Below are 13671 nucleotides of genomic sequence, written 5' to 3' on the forward strand. Positions count from 1 at the left end.
CTCCTCGCATAGGGATACGGACCTGGTCAAAAGGGGTCGGTTGTTTTGCTATATTTATGACCTGCTCTCTCTCTCTTTCTCTCTGTACATAGCACTTCCTGCCTCACCTGATGGTAGACTCGGGTTGAGAGAATACAGTCAAATCCAAGTGGAATCACTATCCTCCATAGGCAGATTTATCTATTGCCAATCTTCCACAAGAGTCAATCCCGTACGCTACCATACCAACGTAACCCCAATATTACCCGCTGCGAAATGTCCCTTACTACTTCATTGATGCCTATGCGTTATACACATACTGTTACTATGTATCCAAATCTACTTTTGTAATTCTAGTGTAAAACGTGTTCCTAGCTGACCTCACTATATCCTAAAAACTTCTAAAAACTAACATTTCCTCCCAAGATTTTCAAAGATCAAACAACACTTTCTGAGACCCCATCCATGGCTTGGGATCTGTTCCTGGTGAAGATTCCCGGAAAGCTCCCAAACAAAACAATGTCAGAGCTAGCTCCCTCAGCTTGATCTGACGAGGTTGGCGAGTTGAAAGAATGAAGAGAAGAGACCCTGGCAAATGCACAGATATCGGCGATGGTCACGATTTCGGATCTTTGAAAGCGGTAGATTTGGAAGGTGAAGTATCAAGTCGATAGAGTCGGCATGCTCCGCTTTATTTGACCACACCACCTTTCCTTCATACCATGGCTTGGTTTGCTTGATCAGTGTATTACTTAGTAGTAGTAGTAGTAGTAGTAGTAGTAGTAGTAGTAGTAGTAGTAGTACCTGCTCCTTATACTCTCTACTGGATAAGAGTGGTAGGATGGTCGTTAAGTATAGCATAGCATCGTCATTATCCTCCTCTTTGAACTTTAACCAGGTAGTTGTATCATTCGTTCTATCAGATTGCAGTCCATTTACGGGCAACCATCTACTTTGCCTAAGAAAGATCAAAGTACTGTACTTGCTTTATTCGACTTTGGCGGTTCTCAAGTTGAAAAAACGCGACTCGCTAAGTCTGATTCTAATCAATACAGCACAGCTTAGATCTCTTTATTTTCAGCTCGTATTGCAGCTCGATGTAAATCCTGGGAATGCGCCGGAAATGACCATCCCTCCGACCCTGTTAACATGCAAAATGCCCGTAATTCTTCCGGCCAGAAGAGATTTGGGAGAAGTCATAGAAAATGAGAAACATGAGGGTAATATACACGCCGGTCCACCATCGTTAGTCCAAATACACACACTCTCATTGCTCCTGGGGGGTGCCAGTGTCCTCGTCCGACACTTGCGGGGCCCAGATCCCCAACGACTCGCCGCCCAGGAGCCTGTCGCCGGGCTTCGCCTGCGTGTTCACCATAGATTTGCTGGACACGGCCAACGCGTTCATCAGCTCTCCAACGCGGCGGGCCGCAACGAAGCTGCTCGTCAGATGCTCCACTTCGGCCACTTGGGTGGCCAAGTTCATGCACTGCACCAAGAGCTCGCTGCTGAGCACATGAGCCGAGAAGTACATCGTATTGTGGTAGTCGAGGAATAATTCGGGGATGTAGGTGTTGCGGATCTCCTCCAATTCTTGCTTTTCGGCTTCTATAATGGGCATGTTAGTATCGATACGCTCAAGCATGTAGCAGACAAGGTGGCTTGCTTACCATTCTCATAGTTGACCAGCCACTCATCTAACATGGCATCAATTTGGACGCTGGTGTCATCCAGGGCTTCCTGCAGCCCTTCCCTCAAGTCCTTGAGCATACCCGAATCACGCCGCCGTTTGTTACTGCGCCAGTGGTGAGTACAACGCAAGTCATTTCACAGATTGTCATGACATACTTTTCTAGTTTTTCATAGATAATGGCATATCTCTCCAGAGCGTCAAATGCCAAGATGAGGACCTCCAGATCACGCATGGTCTGCGATTGCTGGAGTAAGATGCTCGCCTGGCTACCCGACGCGACTCCATTGGTTCGCGACCGGGAACGCTTGTGAGGGGAGCTGAGCAACCTCGATTTCGTCGGACTGGAAGGTTCTGGGGTGTTGACCTCCTGCATCGCCTCCGCATCGAGGCTAAATTCCGAAATATCGAAACCGAACATTTCCCGCGAGATGTCGGAGAGCTTCATACGACGGCACAACTCCCGAGCCGCAGAGAGTCGACCGGAAACTATGAAATTGTTAGCCCTGCATCACCGACACAGAATAAGGGTATGCTCATACTATAGAACTTGCGGTACAATAAAGCCCCGAGCTGACAGATCCGCCCCCACTGTCCATCCACGTAGCGAAGCCATTCGAGGCTGCGGATGACATTCTCATCACTTTCAGAAATTTCATTTCCGATGAAATCCGTCCTAACCGGGACCAGTTCAAGGTTGCCATCCTTACGGTTTACAACTTTCGGGTGCCGCTTGACCGTCCTGGAGTGGTCAATGGCAGAGACGTTCACGCTCAACCATTCCCACTGAGTCTGCAGGACAGCCTCGACATCAATACCATGCTTCTCCATGAGCCTGACAAGGAGCTTCCTCTCTCGTGGATCAACAATCTCGATCAATACCTGAGCCAGAACAGACCTCGCCATATCCTCGGGGAGAAGGGACGCATAGAGCGGAATGATATCCACAACACCGAGGGCTTCCAGGTTAGCGATATACCCGATCACGTTTACGCAGGCAGTGTTGTAGAATTGAGTGTCGGCGCGAACGTATCCAATGGAATGAGCGACGATGTAAAGATGGGTGGCGATCCTGAGCGCATCGCCGTCCTCTGCGGTGATAACAAGGCTGTCATCGACGGAGGTAGGTGACACATCAGGAACGAAGGATGACGAATCCGACTTGTTGTTCGCGACCTGGGACACTGCCTGGGCTAACGAGTAGAAGAATGTGTCATATCCCTTGCCCAAGATCGTCGCCTGGATGGTGCGGTACGGGTTCCGTGCCTCGCTTCCAACACGTTCATTGCCTCTAGTGTACTGCACAAATTTATTGAATTCGGCATATCCTGCCGGCTCGGGCACGAACGAAACAGGGGTTGCAGGCGAATGGCTTAGCTTCCGCTGAAATTGCTTGCAGAATCCCTGGTAGCGAGAGAGGAGGACGCTGTTGAAGTGCACAAAGAGAAAGTCGTCCCAGGTATGACAGACTTTGAACGCTGCTTCTGTTTCGCCGCAGAGCAACGCATAAACCGCCCGCTCGAAATCCTCCGCATGTGGACTCCGTGCCAAAGCACTGCAGGCGGTCCTCCACGATTCTTGGGAGCGCCAGTTCATCAGGCGTGTATGTCCATCATCAACAGGCGTCCTTCCTGTGTGGGAGTCAACATCCACGCTAGTACCACAGATGCTGACGGCCCGCCAAGTTTCCAACCGCTCTGCGCACCATTCGCGGATTTTAGTCCAACTTTCTCCATGTCTTAACATCTTCCAGCAAGTCATCCATGTAGCGCGCTCGTAGAACTGATCCTGCTTCTGTAGGCTCTGCCTCTGGCGGGTGACGGCATCCGGGTCCAATTGGGTGACTAGTGGCTCCGATTTATCCGAGCTCAGCAGTGTAGCGGTGATGCCCGGGTCGTTGGGTTCGAGGGGTTGAGGCCAGGCTCGCAGTCGCTTCTGTCCCTTGATTGTCTCCTTTGTGTAAAGCCAGCCATGAGACCATGATCCCTGACCTCTTTCGGCCTGTGACTCCAACTCAGAGATTAGATAGTCCACATCTTGTGTACTGTATTTTGCTGTGCGTTCGAGCCACTTTAGGATGATGACGCATTCCGTCGCATAATGGTCCGCGGCCAAGAAATGATCCCAGACATCGCGATCGGGGGAGTACCGGTGTAGGTTCTGGAAGACAGATTCTTGCGATTTCTTGAAGTCGGCTCTGCGGGGGGGATCGTTCATGCCTATGAGGTTGAGGAGAAGTCGCCAAGTGTCGGCTTCCAATTGTAGACGCCGGAGCTCCTCTTCAGTCTTGGGATCGAACGATGCGGATCCATTGCTCCGCGCAGCTCCCAATCCAAACTTAGCCCGTTTCAAAGTGTTTTGTTTCGTGATGTCGCTGATTGCATCTTGCGCAAGAATCTGGTAGCTCTTCACCAGGTTATAGGCAGCTTGGTAATTCGAGATGTCATCCGAGCGGTTTCCTTTCTGTTTGAAACGATCCAGTTTTTCGGCAAAAGCCTCAATCTGGCGCGTGACTCGATCTGCGGTGCGGCGAAGGGGATGCAAAGCCTCCTGGGCGCCTGCCGACGTAAACAAGTCCGGTGTTGCGACATCTATACCATCTAGCAAGGTCAGTCTTCGTAGCACTGCCAGGAGTCGTAAGAAGCATACTGTGGCCATTTGGAGCGAACCCCAGATCCAGTGGTGATTCGCTTCCATTCAGCGCGTCGGCGGCCTCGTCCTCTGATTCCTCGTCGTCAAGGTAATCATCTTCCATGTCTTCATCGTCATTGGGCTCCATGTCGTCTCCCTCTTCGTCCATGGGCTCATCGTCATCATCCTCAATTTCGATAACATCCGACTCGTTCGTTGGTTGCTGGGAGGGCTGGACAATTCAACATCGGTCGGTCAGCGCACCGCCTTACAGAGCGGCCAAAACAAAGCAACTCACATTTATGGACGTGAACCCGGCAGGGGCGCCCGAACCCGTGGCCCTGGTTAAGGGTGCCATGAGCGCGAGGAAAGGCCGGGAAGGTTGATCGGGAGAGAGTGGATGTGTCGGGGAAGGGCGATGACAGAGATGGAGGGTGTTTTGCGAAGGGACCCTAAGCTTCCCAGGAGGATTCGGGGAAGAACTGCAACTTCCAATCTTCTTCGTCTTACTCTTTTTGGCCGTGTTTTGGGCCGACGGGCCACTAGCCCACATAGGGACTAGCGCCGACACACACCATAAAAACTCGCACGCTTCAGCTTTTCCCTCTTCTTCTTTTTTCTTTCTTCATCAAATGTCTATAGGCAATCATTAGAGTCTCGGAACGAGCGCTTCAATCTTCGTTCAGGTCAATCGGCCTCTCTGCGTGCTCAAGATTGTCTTAGAGCAATTTAGCAATTTTCACAACTAGCCTAGCTCTTTACTCAGCATGGGAGCTCAGACTGCAAGGGAATTGTTACATGCCAGTCTCAGTCTTTCCTGAGATGGACTGACTACTAAGACTTTCATTATTTTCGGCAACGACCCGACACGATCTAAGGGCCTTGATGGATTGGTCTTTACTCTATGGTCGACGAATGTATGATTGGTAGTATGTACACGATCCGTAGATCTCTCTTGAATCAGGACACGAAATTCCTTTCCACGGCAAGCTAAGGCTCCATGCCCCGTTGCTTCATCTTCAGACGCAGCAAGTTGGGTTTGGGACAGCTAGGAGTGGTTGCGTCCTCTCCTCGCGCCTTGTAGAAGGCATTGCAGCATTCATAAAGGGCATTGATCTGGGATTGGCATTTCTCTTCCTGGTATGAGTTCTTTGTGAGGCATGCTGCAAGGATCAGTGACGTTCCTGCATCTGTATGTTTATGGTGGTAGTCACCTTGTATGGCACACTGGCAATTGTCAGTTATGCACCACAGGAGTGTTCGATTTGTGACCTACAGCTCGAGGATGGCAAGGCGGGTCATATGCTATGTCTTCCTTAAGTCCGCCCTGCTATCTGTTACTCTCAACTCAAACGGGACTCAGTGGTACACCCATACCATGACGCAATATACTATACCAGCCAGAGAGCTGGCGATAAGACCAAAGTATTCTTCACGAATAAATGGCTCGGATGTTAGAACTGAATGGGTAACTCAATCAGAAAGATGAAAAGAATATATAATCCAACGCTGAATTGAAGATTATGAAGAGAAATCTCAAGTATCAGTAGTAACACATTTGATCTCATTCACTGCAGCAAAGCAGCGGGAACTTGGACCTGCGCCGCAAAATAGATTCTCCGATATTTATAACTGGTGGGGGTTGCCTTCATCGCCTCCAGCTCAGATTAACACCCATCCTTTCCTTCTTCCTCCCCGGCTGCCCAGTCGTTTCTCACGTCCACCAGCTTCTCCTCCTCATCCGTCTCTCCGTCGGTGTTCTAGCGTATAGTCCCGATTTCTCCAAAGCGGCAAACAGGTGAGCCACTCAAACAAGACGCAGCAGTCTGACGAACTTGCGACGGGAAGTGCCACCAAAGCTGACAGTTCCAAGCCTCATCGTCTTCATTCCTTCTACACAACAATGGCCGACTCCGGAGAGACCCCCGCGCCCGTCGAGCACCTCAACATCAAGGTCACCGACAACAACAATGAAGTGTTCTTCAAGATCAAGCGCACAACTCAGCTGAAGAAGTTGATGGACGCCTTTTGCGAAAGGCAAGGAAAGCAGCCTTCTACGGTCCGATTTCTTTTCGATGGTACTCGCGTGAGACCGGAGGATACGCCCGATACTGTATGTTTCCTGGAAAACAACCCTCCCTCTGATATGTGCACGCACCGCGGTTTACCCTTCTTCCCCGCACGAACGAGCCCCTTCCTCTTTCTCTTCCCCTGGAAGAAGTAATGGAACCGCAACCGCAAAGAATCCGCGCTAACATATACCGAAATAATGTAGCTCGAGATGGCCGATGGGGACACCCTCGAAGTGCACCAGGAACAAATCGGTGGCTAGATAGCATAATCTCTTTCTCTCGATGAATCATGATTATTTATGTCTCTTTTCAAAAATCACTACATATCCAGCCCTGTTGTCTTTTTTTCACTTTACTTACCTTCTTCCTACCTTATTTTTTCTCCCGACCACCCTTCAATCTGTTTTTCTTCCGTTACACGAAAAACAGATACAGGCGCAAAACGGTGTTTACTACTTGGTTGATGGGTTCGGAACCGGGCCCGGATTTGGAGGAGCCTTCGATCATCATGAGATGTGTATCTGGGTAGGGAGTCGGGATTTTCTTTCAGTATGATGAATCAGAGGGTTATTTGCGTTTCACAAATGTGAAGAAGAATGGTTACTTATCTTCACTGCTTTGCAAAGATCTATGGAAGGTGGGAAGGAAAAGGAACAAGTATCTTACATCTGTTGTGCGCAGAGAGAGCTCTATAGTTTGGATAGATTCTCGATCACAGTATTATGTTCAAGCTATGCTGGGTTGCAACTTTTGCATAACTGGATTAGGCTCTCTCTCTCTCTCTCTTACCCCCCTCTTATCTCCATCCGTCCGGATTTGTATGCTGAGGAATATTCATTGAAAAGACTATATTACAGTCCCGTATATTTTGGACCCAGTGAGTCTGAGTGTATGTAGGATAGGAATATGACACAAGAATCCAGACAACTAGCCCGCCCCGAAAACAGACAATTAATGAAAAGTGACGATGAGAAACCCAGCACCTAGCAAACCACATGACTTTCAAAGTTTGAAAGTAGAAGCAAAGAATATGTACCCCCACCAACCCCACACCCAACAGTATGGAGTAGGTACTCCCGTTAATATAGTATAACATATTCACATGTCCCAAACCGCCGCCTTAGCCTTCTCCTCGTCTTCCTTGGCCTTCGCCGCCTCCTCCCTCTCCTTATTCCGCCGCTTAATCTCCTGCTCCTTCACCGCGCGGTCATACGCCCGCTGTTCCTCCGTGCGCTTGGGCGCCCGAAGTCCCAACGCCCCCGCAATCATCCTCCCCGCCACAGCCGTCTGCTTCTCCGGCCTCCTCGCCGGCGACCGCGCCTCCGATCGTCCTCCATACGTAGGCCACGGCGGCTGCGACGCAGACGTCTGCGGCGAGATAGGCGTGGGCGGGGGATCTAAGGGTCCTTCAGTGTAACGGATGGAAGGCGACAACGCGGGGCTGGCGAAACGGGAGGAGGTAGCAGGGGAGGTGGATGAGATATCAGCTGCTCCTCCTTCCGGGTCCGAAGCGGAGGCAGAGTCTACTTCATCTTCCCAGGAGTCGGCGACGGGGGCAGGCTCTTTCTTCTTCTTCGCGGTGTGATGATGTTTTGGGACAGAGGTAGGGGGGATTGGCCGGGAGATATCTTTTATGGGGCTTTTATTGGCGAGGGAGAGTTCGCGAAGAGAGGATTGGAGTTCGGAGGTTGCTGATGCTGACGCTGTTGGCGGTGTTGTTGCTGGTGGTGTGGCTGGAACGGACATTGGGGGTGGTGTTAGTTCTGGTGTTGGTTGTAATGGGAGGAGATCGTGGCTGATTATGTTATGGAAGTACCATGGGGTATTGTGGGGTGAAGAAGTAGTAACAATGGGGATCGGGGGGAGGAAGAAAGGATAAATTAGGGGAGGTAAGAGTTGATTGCGAGGCAGGAGGAGGGGTTCAGTTATTGCGACGGCAATACGATTGGGGAGGGAGAAGGCAGGGTTTATAAAGGAGGATGAAGAAACGAACCCTTGGGATTTGAACTGGCATGAGTGGTCGCCATATCGACTAACTAATTGATGAAATTCTATTATTATTGTTGAAGATCTGGGGTGGTTCGTAGCAGACAATGTCCATGCAGAGTGGTCCGACCGCTTTCAAGCAAAGCGAAAAGGTGAAATCATGAATGGCGTCAGTCCCGGCGGTGCGACCCCGCCTTTCGGGGAAGGCGGCCCTCGTGATTGGGTCCTGCGATGGCCTGGCCAGAGGTCGAGTTGGTCCAGCGCTTTCGTCTTTCTGGCGACAATTGCAGCTTGGGAAACGGTTCACATTTCCACCATTGCGTGGTGGCTGATCTGCGTTGGGGAAGGGACTATCATCGACTGAATGGATGCCTGACTGGCTGGTTTCTTGCTGTGTGTACAGTGTGATGGGGGAGTTGGGTCATTGATCTACATAGTTACTCCAGTTCAAGGCTGTAACACTACCAGCAAGGATTCCTGGGGCGTGTGATCTAATCTCAGGACATGCATCTCTCAATATCTGGACATGTTAGTTCAAAGTATGTTCTCGTCTATTGTTCGCTTTTTGGGACATTAGTTACTAGTTAGTTAGTTGGTTAGCGTTGTGTTTTGAGATATTGACTAAGCAGTTGGGAGTGTGGGGTGATCTCCCATCCTTGCTCCCAGAGCCTAGAATTCATAAAAATAGACCATTTGACATCATCTACCAACCTATGCGGTGCAATTCGAAAAGATTTCCTTTTCAGTAGGTGAAGAGGGACAGGGTTTTCTTTCATGTGAAGTATCTCCAAGTTGCGCTGTCCAAAGGAACTAGAACATTGCTGACAGGAAGCATTGCTGCTAGTGCACTATGATTACGAACGCGGACAGAGGCATACTACCGCAGAATTAAATATGCGTGGTATTGATAACATCATGAAAGTATTATGCATCTTGCGGAGTGCCAGGAATTGGTACAATATCATCCCATAGCAGTGATGTATCGAGCATTGCTGCACGCCACTACCTACATGCCCACAAGCTGAATGAGAACGAGTTCGAAATGGGTACAATACAAAAGAAACACGAAGTTGCAGCCAATACATGCCCTTATAATATCAGATAAAGTTTTCATTTCCTTCAAATTTCTCAATCTCTTGGAACATCTCTGCCAAACCATTGTCACCTAAACATTGTCGGCCGTGCATGTGGCATTTGCCTTTCCGAGTCTCCAAGTACCCGGCAACACTTTTCCGAGATGACCAATCATAGCTGTTATTGACCGTCCCGAGAGCCCACCTCTCTTGTTTAGTACCTCGGAAACAGTCGGCGTGTTGTCCGAGACCGGCGGAGTAGCCGTCTTATAAGGCATCATTTCCCGAGGTTTTAGTCCTCCGCCCCCTCAACTTTCTCCCAGGCCTGCAAGTACTTGGCTGTTGAAATTGCTCTACTTTGCAAAGTGACTGTGAGCGGTACTCACGAGTTTGGTCTCTCTTTATTATCATTAGTACCCATCATTCTTGCAATCGGTCTCACAGACCTACTACTGGAATCGCCGGCTATTGATCCCCGCCGGGTATCTACAGCACGGAACCTACAATGTCCCGCCTAGCCTCGTTACCCGCTCAGGTGCGAAGGCCTCTCGTGCGTGCATCAGTGAGGCAATTACAGGGGTTCTCGACCTCATCCAGGACCTGCAATTATGCGGACACGCTACCGAACTTGAAGATAGGAGCTCATACGAGGGTCTTGTTCCAGGGATTTACAGGTGAGTATATCTCCTACTAACTACGATCTGCGCTGACAGTGTTTAGGCAGACAGGTAAGCTGGCTTCTACTGTAACTGTAACAGGCCTTCATTAACATCCCAGGCCACTGCCAATGTCAAGGAGTCTTTGGAATGGGGCACAAAAATTGTCGGCGGCGTTAAGCCGGGCGTCGAGGGAGAGCATCTCGGCCTTCCGGTGTTTCCGTCTGTGAGAGCGGTATGTTCGATCAATCGATTCTGATCTGGAGACATACTTATGACCATAGGCCCAAGAGAGAGCGAAACCGGACGCATCTGCGATCTATGTGCCTGGTAACCAGACCGCAAAGGCAATTGAAGAGGCGATAGAAGCAGAAATCCCGCTTGTAGTAGCGGTTGCGGAACACGTCCCTATCCATGATATTCTTCGAGTAAGAGATTCGTTTGAGAGCATTGTCTAGAGAGCCATAAACTTATCTTGATCAGATCCACTCCATGCTGAAGACCCAGTCAAAGACGAGATTGGTCGGAGCCAACTGCCCGGGGATCATCTCCGCAATTGGCAAATGCCGGATCGGATTCCAGCCTCTGCCCTGCTTCGCACCTGGCAATATTGGTATTGTTGCAAAGTCAGGAACCCTGAGCTATGAGACTGTTGCGTCTACAACACGGGCGGGCCTGGGACAAAGTCTCTGTATTAGTATGGGAGGGGATGTCCTAGCGGGAACCAATTTTGTTGATGCTTTGAAGATCTTTGAAGAAGACCCTGATACCGAGGGGATCATCCTGGTTGGTGAGATTGGTGGCACGGCAGAGATCGATGCAGCGGAGTGGATCAGGGACTACAATCGGAGAACTGCTAACCCTAAGTATGTGGATTAGCCCTCCGTTCCAATGTGAAGTGGTGCTGACAACTGACAGACCGATAATGGCCCTTGTTGGAGGCTTGCATGCTCCTCCTGGGCGGGTCATGGGCCACGCAGGTGCTTGGACAGCAATTGGGGAGCCTGGTGCCAAGGCCAAGTATGAAGCACTCGAACGGGCGGGCGTGGTGATGGTCAACCACCCCGAGAAGTTTGGGGAGGGAATGAAGTCCCTTCTGGGAACACGAGGGCATGTACAGGGCACTACTGTAGGTTTGTGACTTGCTAAACACGATGGCTTACTGACGTGGAGTAGTCTATCAATGGCGGGAATCAGCGGCGAGGCCTACATACAGTGAGGCGCATCAGACCAAACCGCCACGGAGTTTCTCAGTCCCAGCAAACCAGAAGCCTTTACATCAAGTCGTTCCAGGCTCTCCATATGCTCCGACAAGAATCAATCCCTGTCAAGGAGGCTGCACCCTCCGAGTCGGACTTCTTCTTGTCTCTCACCGTTGATAGGACAGCGTTGTCGCCCTGTATTCTTGCCTCCACCTCCGCTGGATTCGAACCAGCACAGACGGGCCGGTTCCCATTTGCATACGAGGGCACGGATTTCAGCAGCACGAACCCCCTGGTCGAAACGGTTGCCTCCCACCTGCAGCTTCCCGTAACGGCATACGACAACCTGGCGCAGCTGTTGCAGGGATTATGGCGGGTTTTCAAGGAAAAGGAGGCGTACCTCCTGGAGGTACGCGCCAACGCCACAAGTGCGTTCGAAGTGCGCGATGCCCGCTTTGGGTTCGATGACGCTGCCTTTCGGAGCTCCGGGCGTCAGGAAGACGTACAGCAATTGCGAAACCCAGCCGAAGAGGTGCCTGAGGAAGTTGAGGCCGAGAAAGACGGCATTGTCTACGTCAAGTGAGTTACCCAGCTTATACCCTGTGTAGCCTACGCTGACCGGGCTCAGACTGGAAGGAGAGGGAAGCATCGGAACCCTAGGTAAGTAGACAAACCCCCACTTCTATTATGCTACCATCCCACTGACCTCGTAGTGAACGGCGCGGGACTGGCAATGAACACGGTGGACGCGCTGACGATCCATGGCGGACACTGCGCGAACTTCCTGGACACGGGCGGCAAAGCCACGACGGAGACAGTCAAGTCATCATTTCGGATCATCACGTCGGACCGACGCGTGAAAGCGATCTTCGTGAACATCTTTGGGGGGTTGACACGATGCGACATGATCGCGGAAGGGATCATCCTGGCGTTTCAGGAGATGGAGATGACGGTGCCCGTGGTGGTGCGACTGCGCGGGACGAACGAGGAGCGAGGGCAGCAAATGGTATTTTTCCTTCTTTAACTTCTGAATCATCATAAAGCTAATGTTCCGGATAGATCGCAGAGAGTGGGTTGCCACTGGAGGCATTTGACAGTTTTGAAGCGGCAGCCAAGCGAGTGATTGAGTTGGCCAAACAGTAGACTGACTTAACGGTTGAAATCACTAGAATACGGAGTAGTACCTGATAGATAAATCAATATCAATACCAATCAAACAATCAAACTGAATTAACGTTCTAGACACATGGCATTGAATTGAGGTACGTAACGTCGCCAATTCGCCATCAACCCTCCGAGCCAATAAATCCACGCCGGACAAGCAAACCATCCAAGGAACGCAGGCGTACGTAAGTTCAAACTCCGTCAAATGAAAACGACCCCGCGATCGGCGCAGCCCCGCTGTTTCACCCTTTTCCAATCCAATCCTCATTCCAGTCATTTTTAACTCTTCTTCTTTTCTCTCTTTCAATCATCCTATCCTCTTCATCCTGAACAATCACTCTACACACTCTCTCAAAATGGCCACGTACGTCCCCCCATCCCCGTCCACCAAACCATCCCCAACTCACCCGGTACTAACAAAAGAAACAGCAACATCACCTACCACGCCAGCGCCCTCACACGCACCGAGCGCAGCAACCTGCGCTCCCAGCGCGGCCTCACCATCTGGCTAACGGGCCTCTCCGCCTCGGGCAAGTCCACCCTGGCCGTCGAACTCGAGCACCAACTCCTCCGCGACCGGGGCGTGCACGCCTACCGCCTGGACGGCGACAACATCCGGTTCGGACTCAACAAGGATCTCGGATTCAGCGAAGCCGACCGCAACGAGAACATCCGCCGCATTGCCGAAGTGGCCAAGTTGTTCGCTGATAGTTCCGCTATTGCCATCACCTCGTTCATTTCCCCTTACCGCAAGGATCGCGATACCGCGAGACAGTTGCACGAGGTTCCCACCCCCGGAGAGGAGACCGGGTTGCCGTTCGTCGAGGTGTATGTTGATGTGCCGGTTGAGGTGGCGGAGCAGAGAGATCCCAAGGGATTGTATAAGAAGGCTAGGGAGGGTGTGATTAAGGAGTTTACGGGAATTAGTGCCCCCTATGAGGCGCCGTTGAAGCCTGAGGTTCACATCAAGAATCATGAGGTGCCGGTCCAGGAGGCTGTTGGGCAGATCATTCGCTATTTGGATGAGCAGGGGTATTTGCCTCCTAAGAAGGAGTAGATCTTATCTTCGATGGTGAGGGGCCGGGGTATAGATAGATAGATTTAGATTTGTTGGTTGTATATATGAATTGTGCTTGCATGCTTACTACTACGGTGTACTGTTTAGATTCCTAGACTTGGATTCAGGATGGAGTACTCTATGTACGTACGCTAGACATA

At 50.8% G+C, this 13671-nt stretch overlaps 6 protein-coding genes across 6 annotated transcripts; 3 read left to right on the forward strand and 3 right to left on the reverse strand.

Moving 5' to 3' along the window:
• Window positions 1–948: 948 nt before the first annotated feature.
• Window positions 949–4774, reverse strand: ASPBRDRAFT_149704 (nucleoporin Nup84/Nup107 family protein). Its single transcript, XM_067619311.1, has 6 exons — window positions 4599–4774; window positions 4319–4532; window positions 2212–4269; window positions 1828–2158; window positions 1650–1774; window positions 949–1587 (listed from the first exon to the last, which is right to left on the reverse strand). Exons 1-6 carry the CDS (start codon window positions 4656–4658, stop codon window positions 1247–1249), a joined length of 3129 nt encoding a protein of 1042 aa, XP_067481106.1. The 5' UTR covers window positions 4659–4774; the 3' UTR covers window positions 949–1246.
• A 427-nt stretch (window positions 4775–5201) lies between these two features.
• ASPBRDRAFT_41604 (uncharacterized protein) lies at window positions 5202–5847 on the reverse strand. The gene is made up of 4 exons (XM_067624606.1): window positions 5678–5847; window positions 5577–5627; window positions 5515–5527; window positions 5202–5463 (listed from the first exon to the last, which is right to left on the reverse strand). Exons 1-4 carry the CDS (start codon window positions 5678–5680, stop codon window positions 5291–5293), a joined length of 240 nt encoding a protein of 79 aa, XP_067481107.1. The 5' UTR covers window positions 5681–5847; the 3' UTR covers window positions 5202–5290.
• Window positions 5848–6072: 225 nt separating this feature from the next.
• Window positions 6073–6709, forward strand: ASPBRDRAFT_41606 (SUMO family protein SMT3). The gene is made up of 3 exons (XM_067624607.1): window positions 6073–6098; window positions 6174–6413; window positions 6576–6709. Exons 2-3 carry the CDS (start codon window positions 6204–6206, stop codon window positions 6630–6632), a joined length of 267 nt encoding a protein of 88 aa, XP_067481108.1. The 5' UTR covers window positions 6073–6098; window positions 6174–6203; the 3' UTR covers window positions 6633–6709.
• Window positions 6710–7470: 761 nt separating this feature from the next.
• Window positions 7471–8399, reverse strand: ASPBRDRAFT_53949 (uncharacterized protein; the record flags this gene model as incomplete). The annotated part of the gene is made up of 2 exons (XM_067627148.1): window positions 7471–8069; window positions 8366–8399. 2 exons carry the CDS (start codon window positions 8397–8399, stop codon window positions 7471–7473), a joined length of 633 nt encoding a protein of 210 aa, XP_067481109.1.
• Window positions 8400–9690: 1291 nt separating this feature from the next.
• On the forward strand, window positions 9691–12443 carry ASPBRDRAFT_520213 (putative succinyl-CoA synthetase subunit alpha). Its single transcript, XM_067626829.1, has 10 exons — window positions 9691–10105; window positions 10152–10159; window positions 10209–10322; window positions 10372–10515; window positions 10571–10953; window positions 11006–11216; window positions 11264–11868; window positions 11918–11949; window positions 12003–12295; window positions 12349–12443. Exons 1-10 carry the CDS (start codon window positions 9937–9939, stop codon window positions 12430–12432), a joined length of 2043 nt encoding a protein of 680 aa, XP_067481110.1. The 5' UTR covers window positions 9691–9936; the 3' UTR covers window positions 12433–12443.
• Window positions 12444–12809: 366 nt separating this feature from the next.
• On the forward strand, window positions 12810–13510 carry ASPBRDRAFT_53951 (adenylyl-sulfate kinase; the record flags this gene model as incomplete). Its single annotated transcript, XM_067627149.1, has 2 exons — window positions 12810–12817; window positions 12883–13510. The coding sequence occupies 2 exons, from the start codon at window positions 12810–12812 to the stop codon at window positions 13508–13510; spliced, it is 636 nt and encodes a 211-aa protein (XP_067481111.1).
• Between the last annotated feature and the right edge of the window lie 161 nt (window positions 13511–13671).

This window comes from Aspergillus brasiliensis, assembly GCF_001889945.1.
Source record: "Aspergillus brasiliensis CBS 101740 unplaced genomic scaffold ASPBRscaffold_4, whole genome shotgun sequence".
Lineage (NCBI taxonomy): Eukaryota > Fungi > Ascomycota > Eurotiomycetes > Eurotiales > Aspergillaceae > Aspergillus > Aspergillus brasiliensis.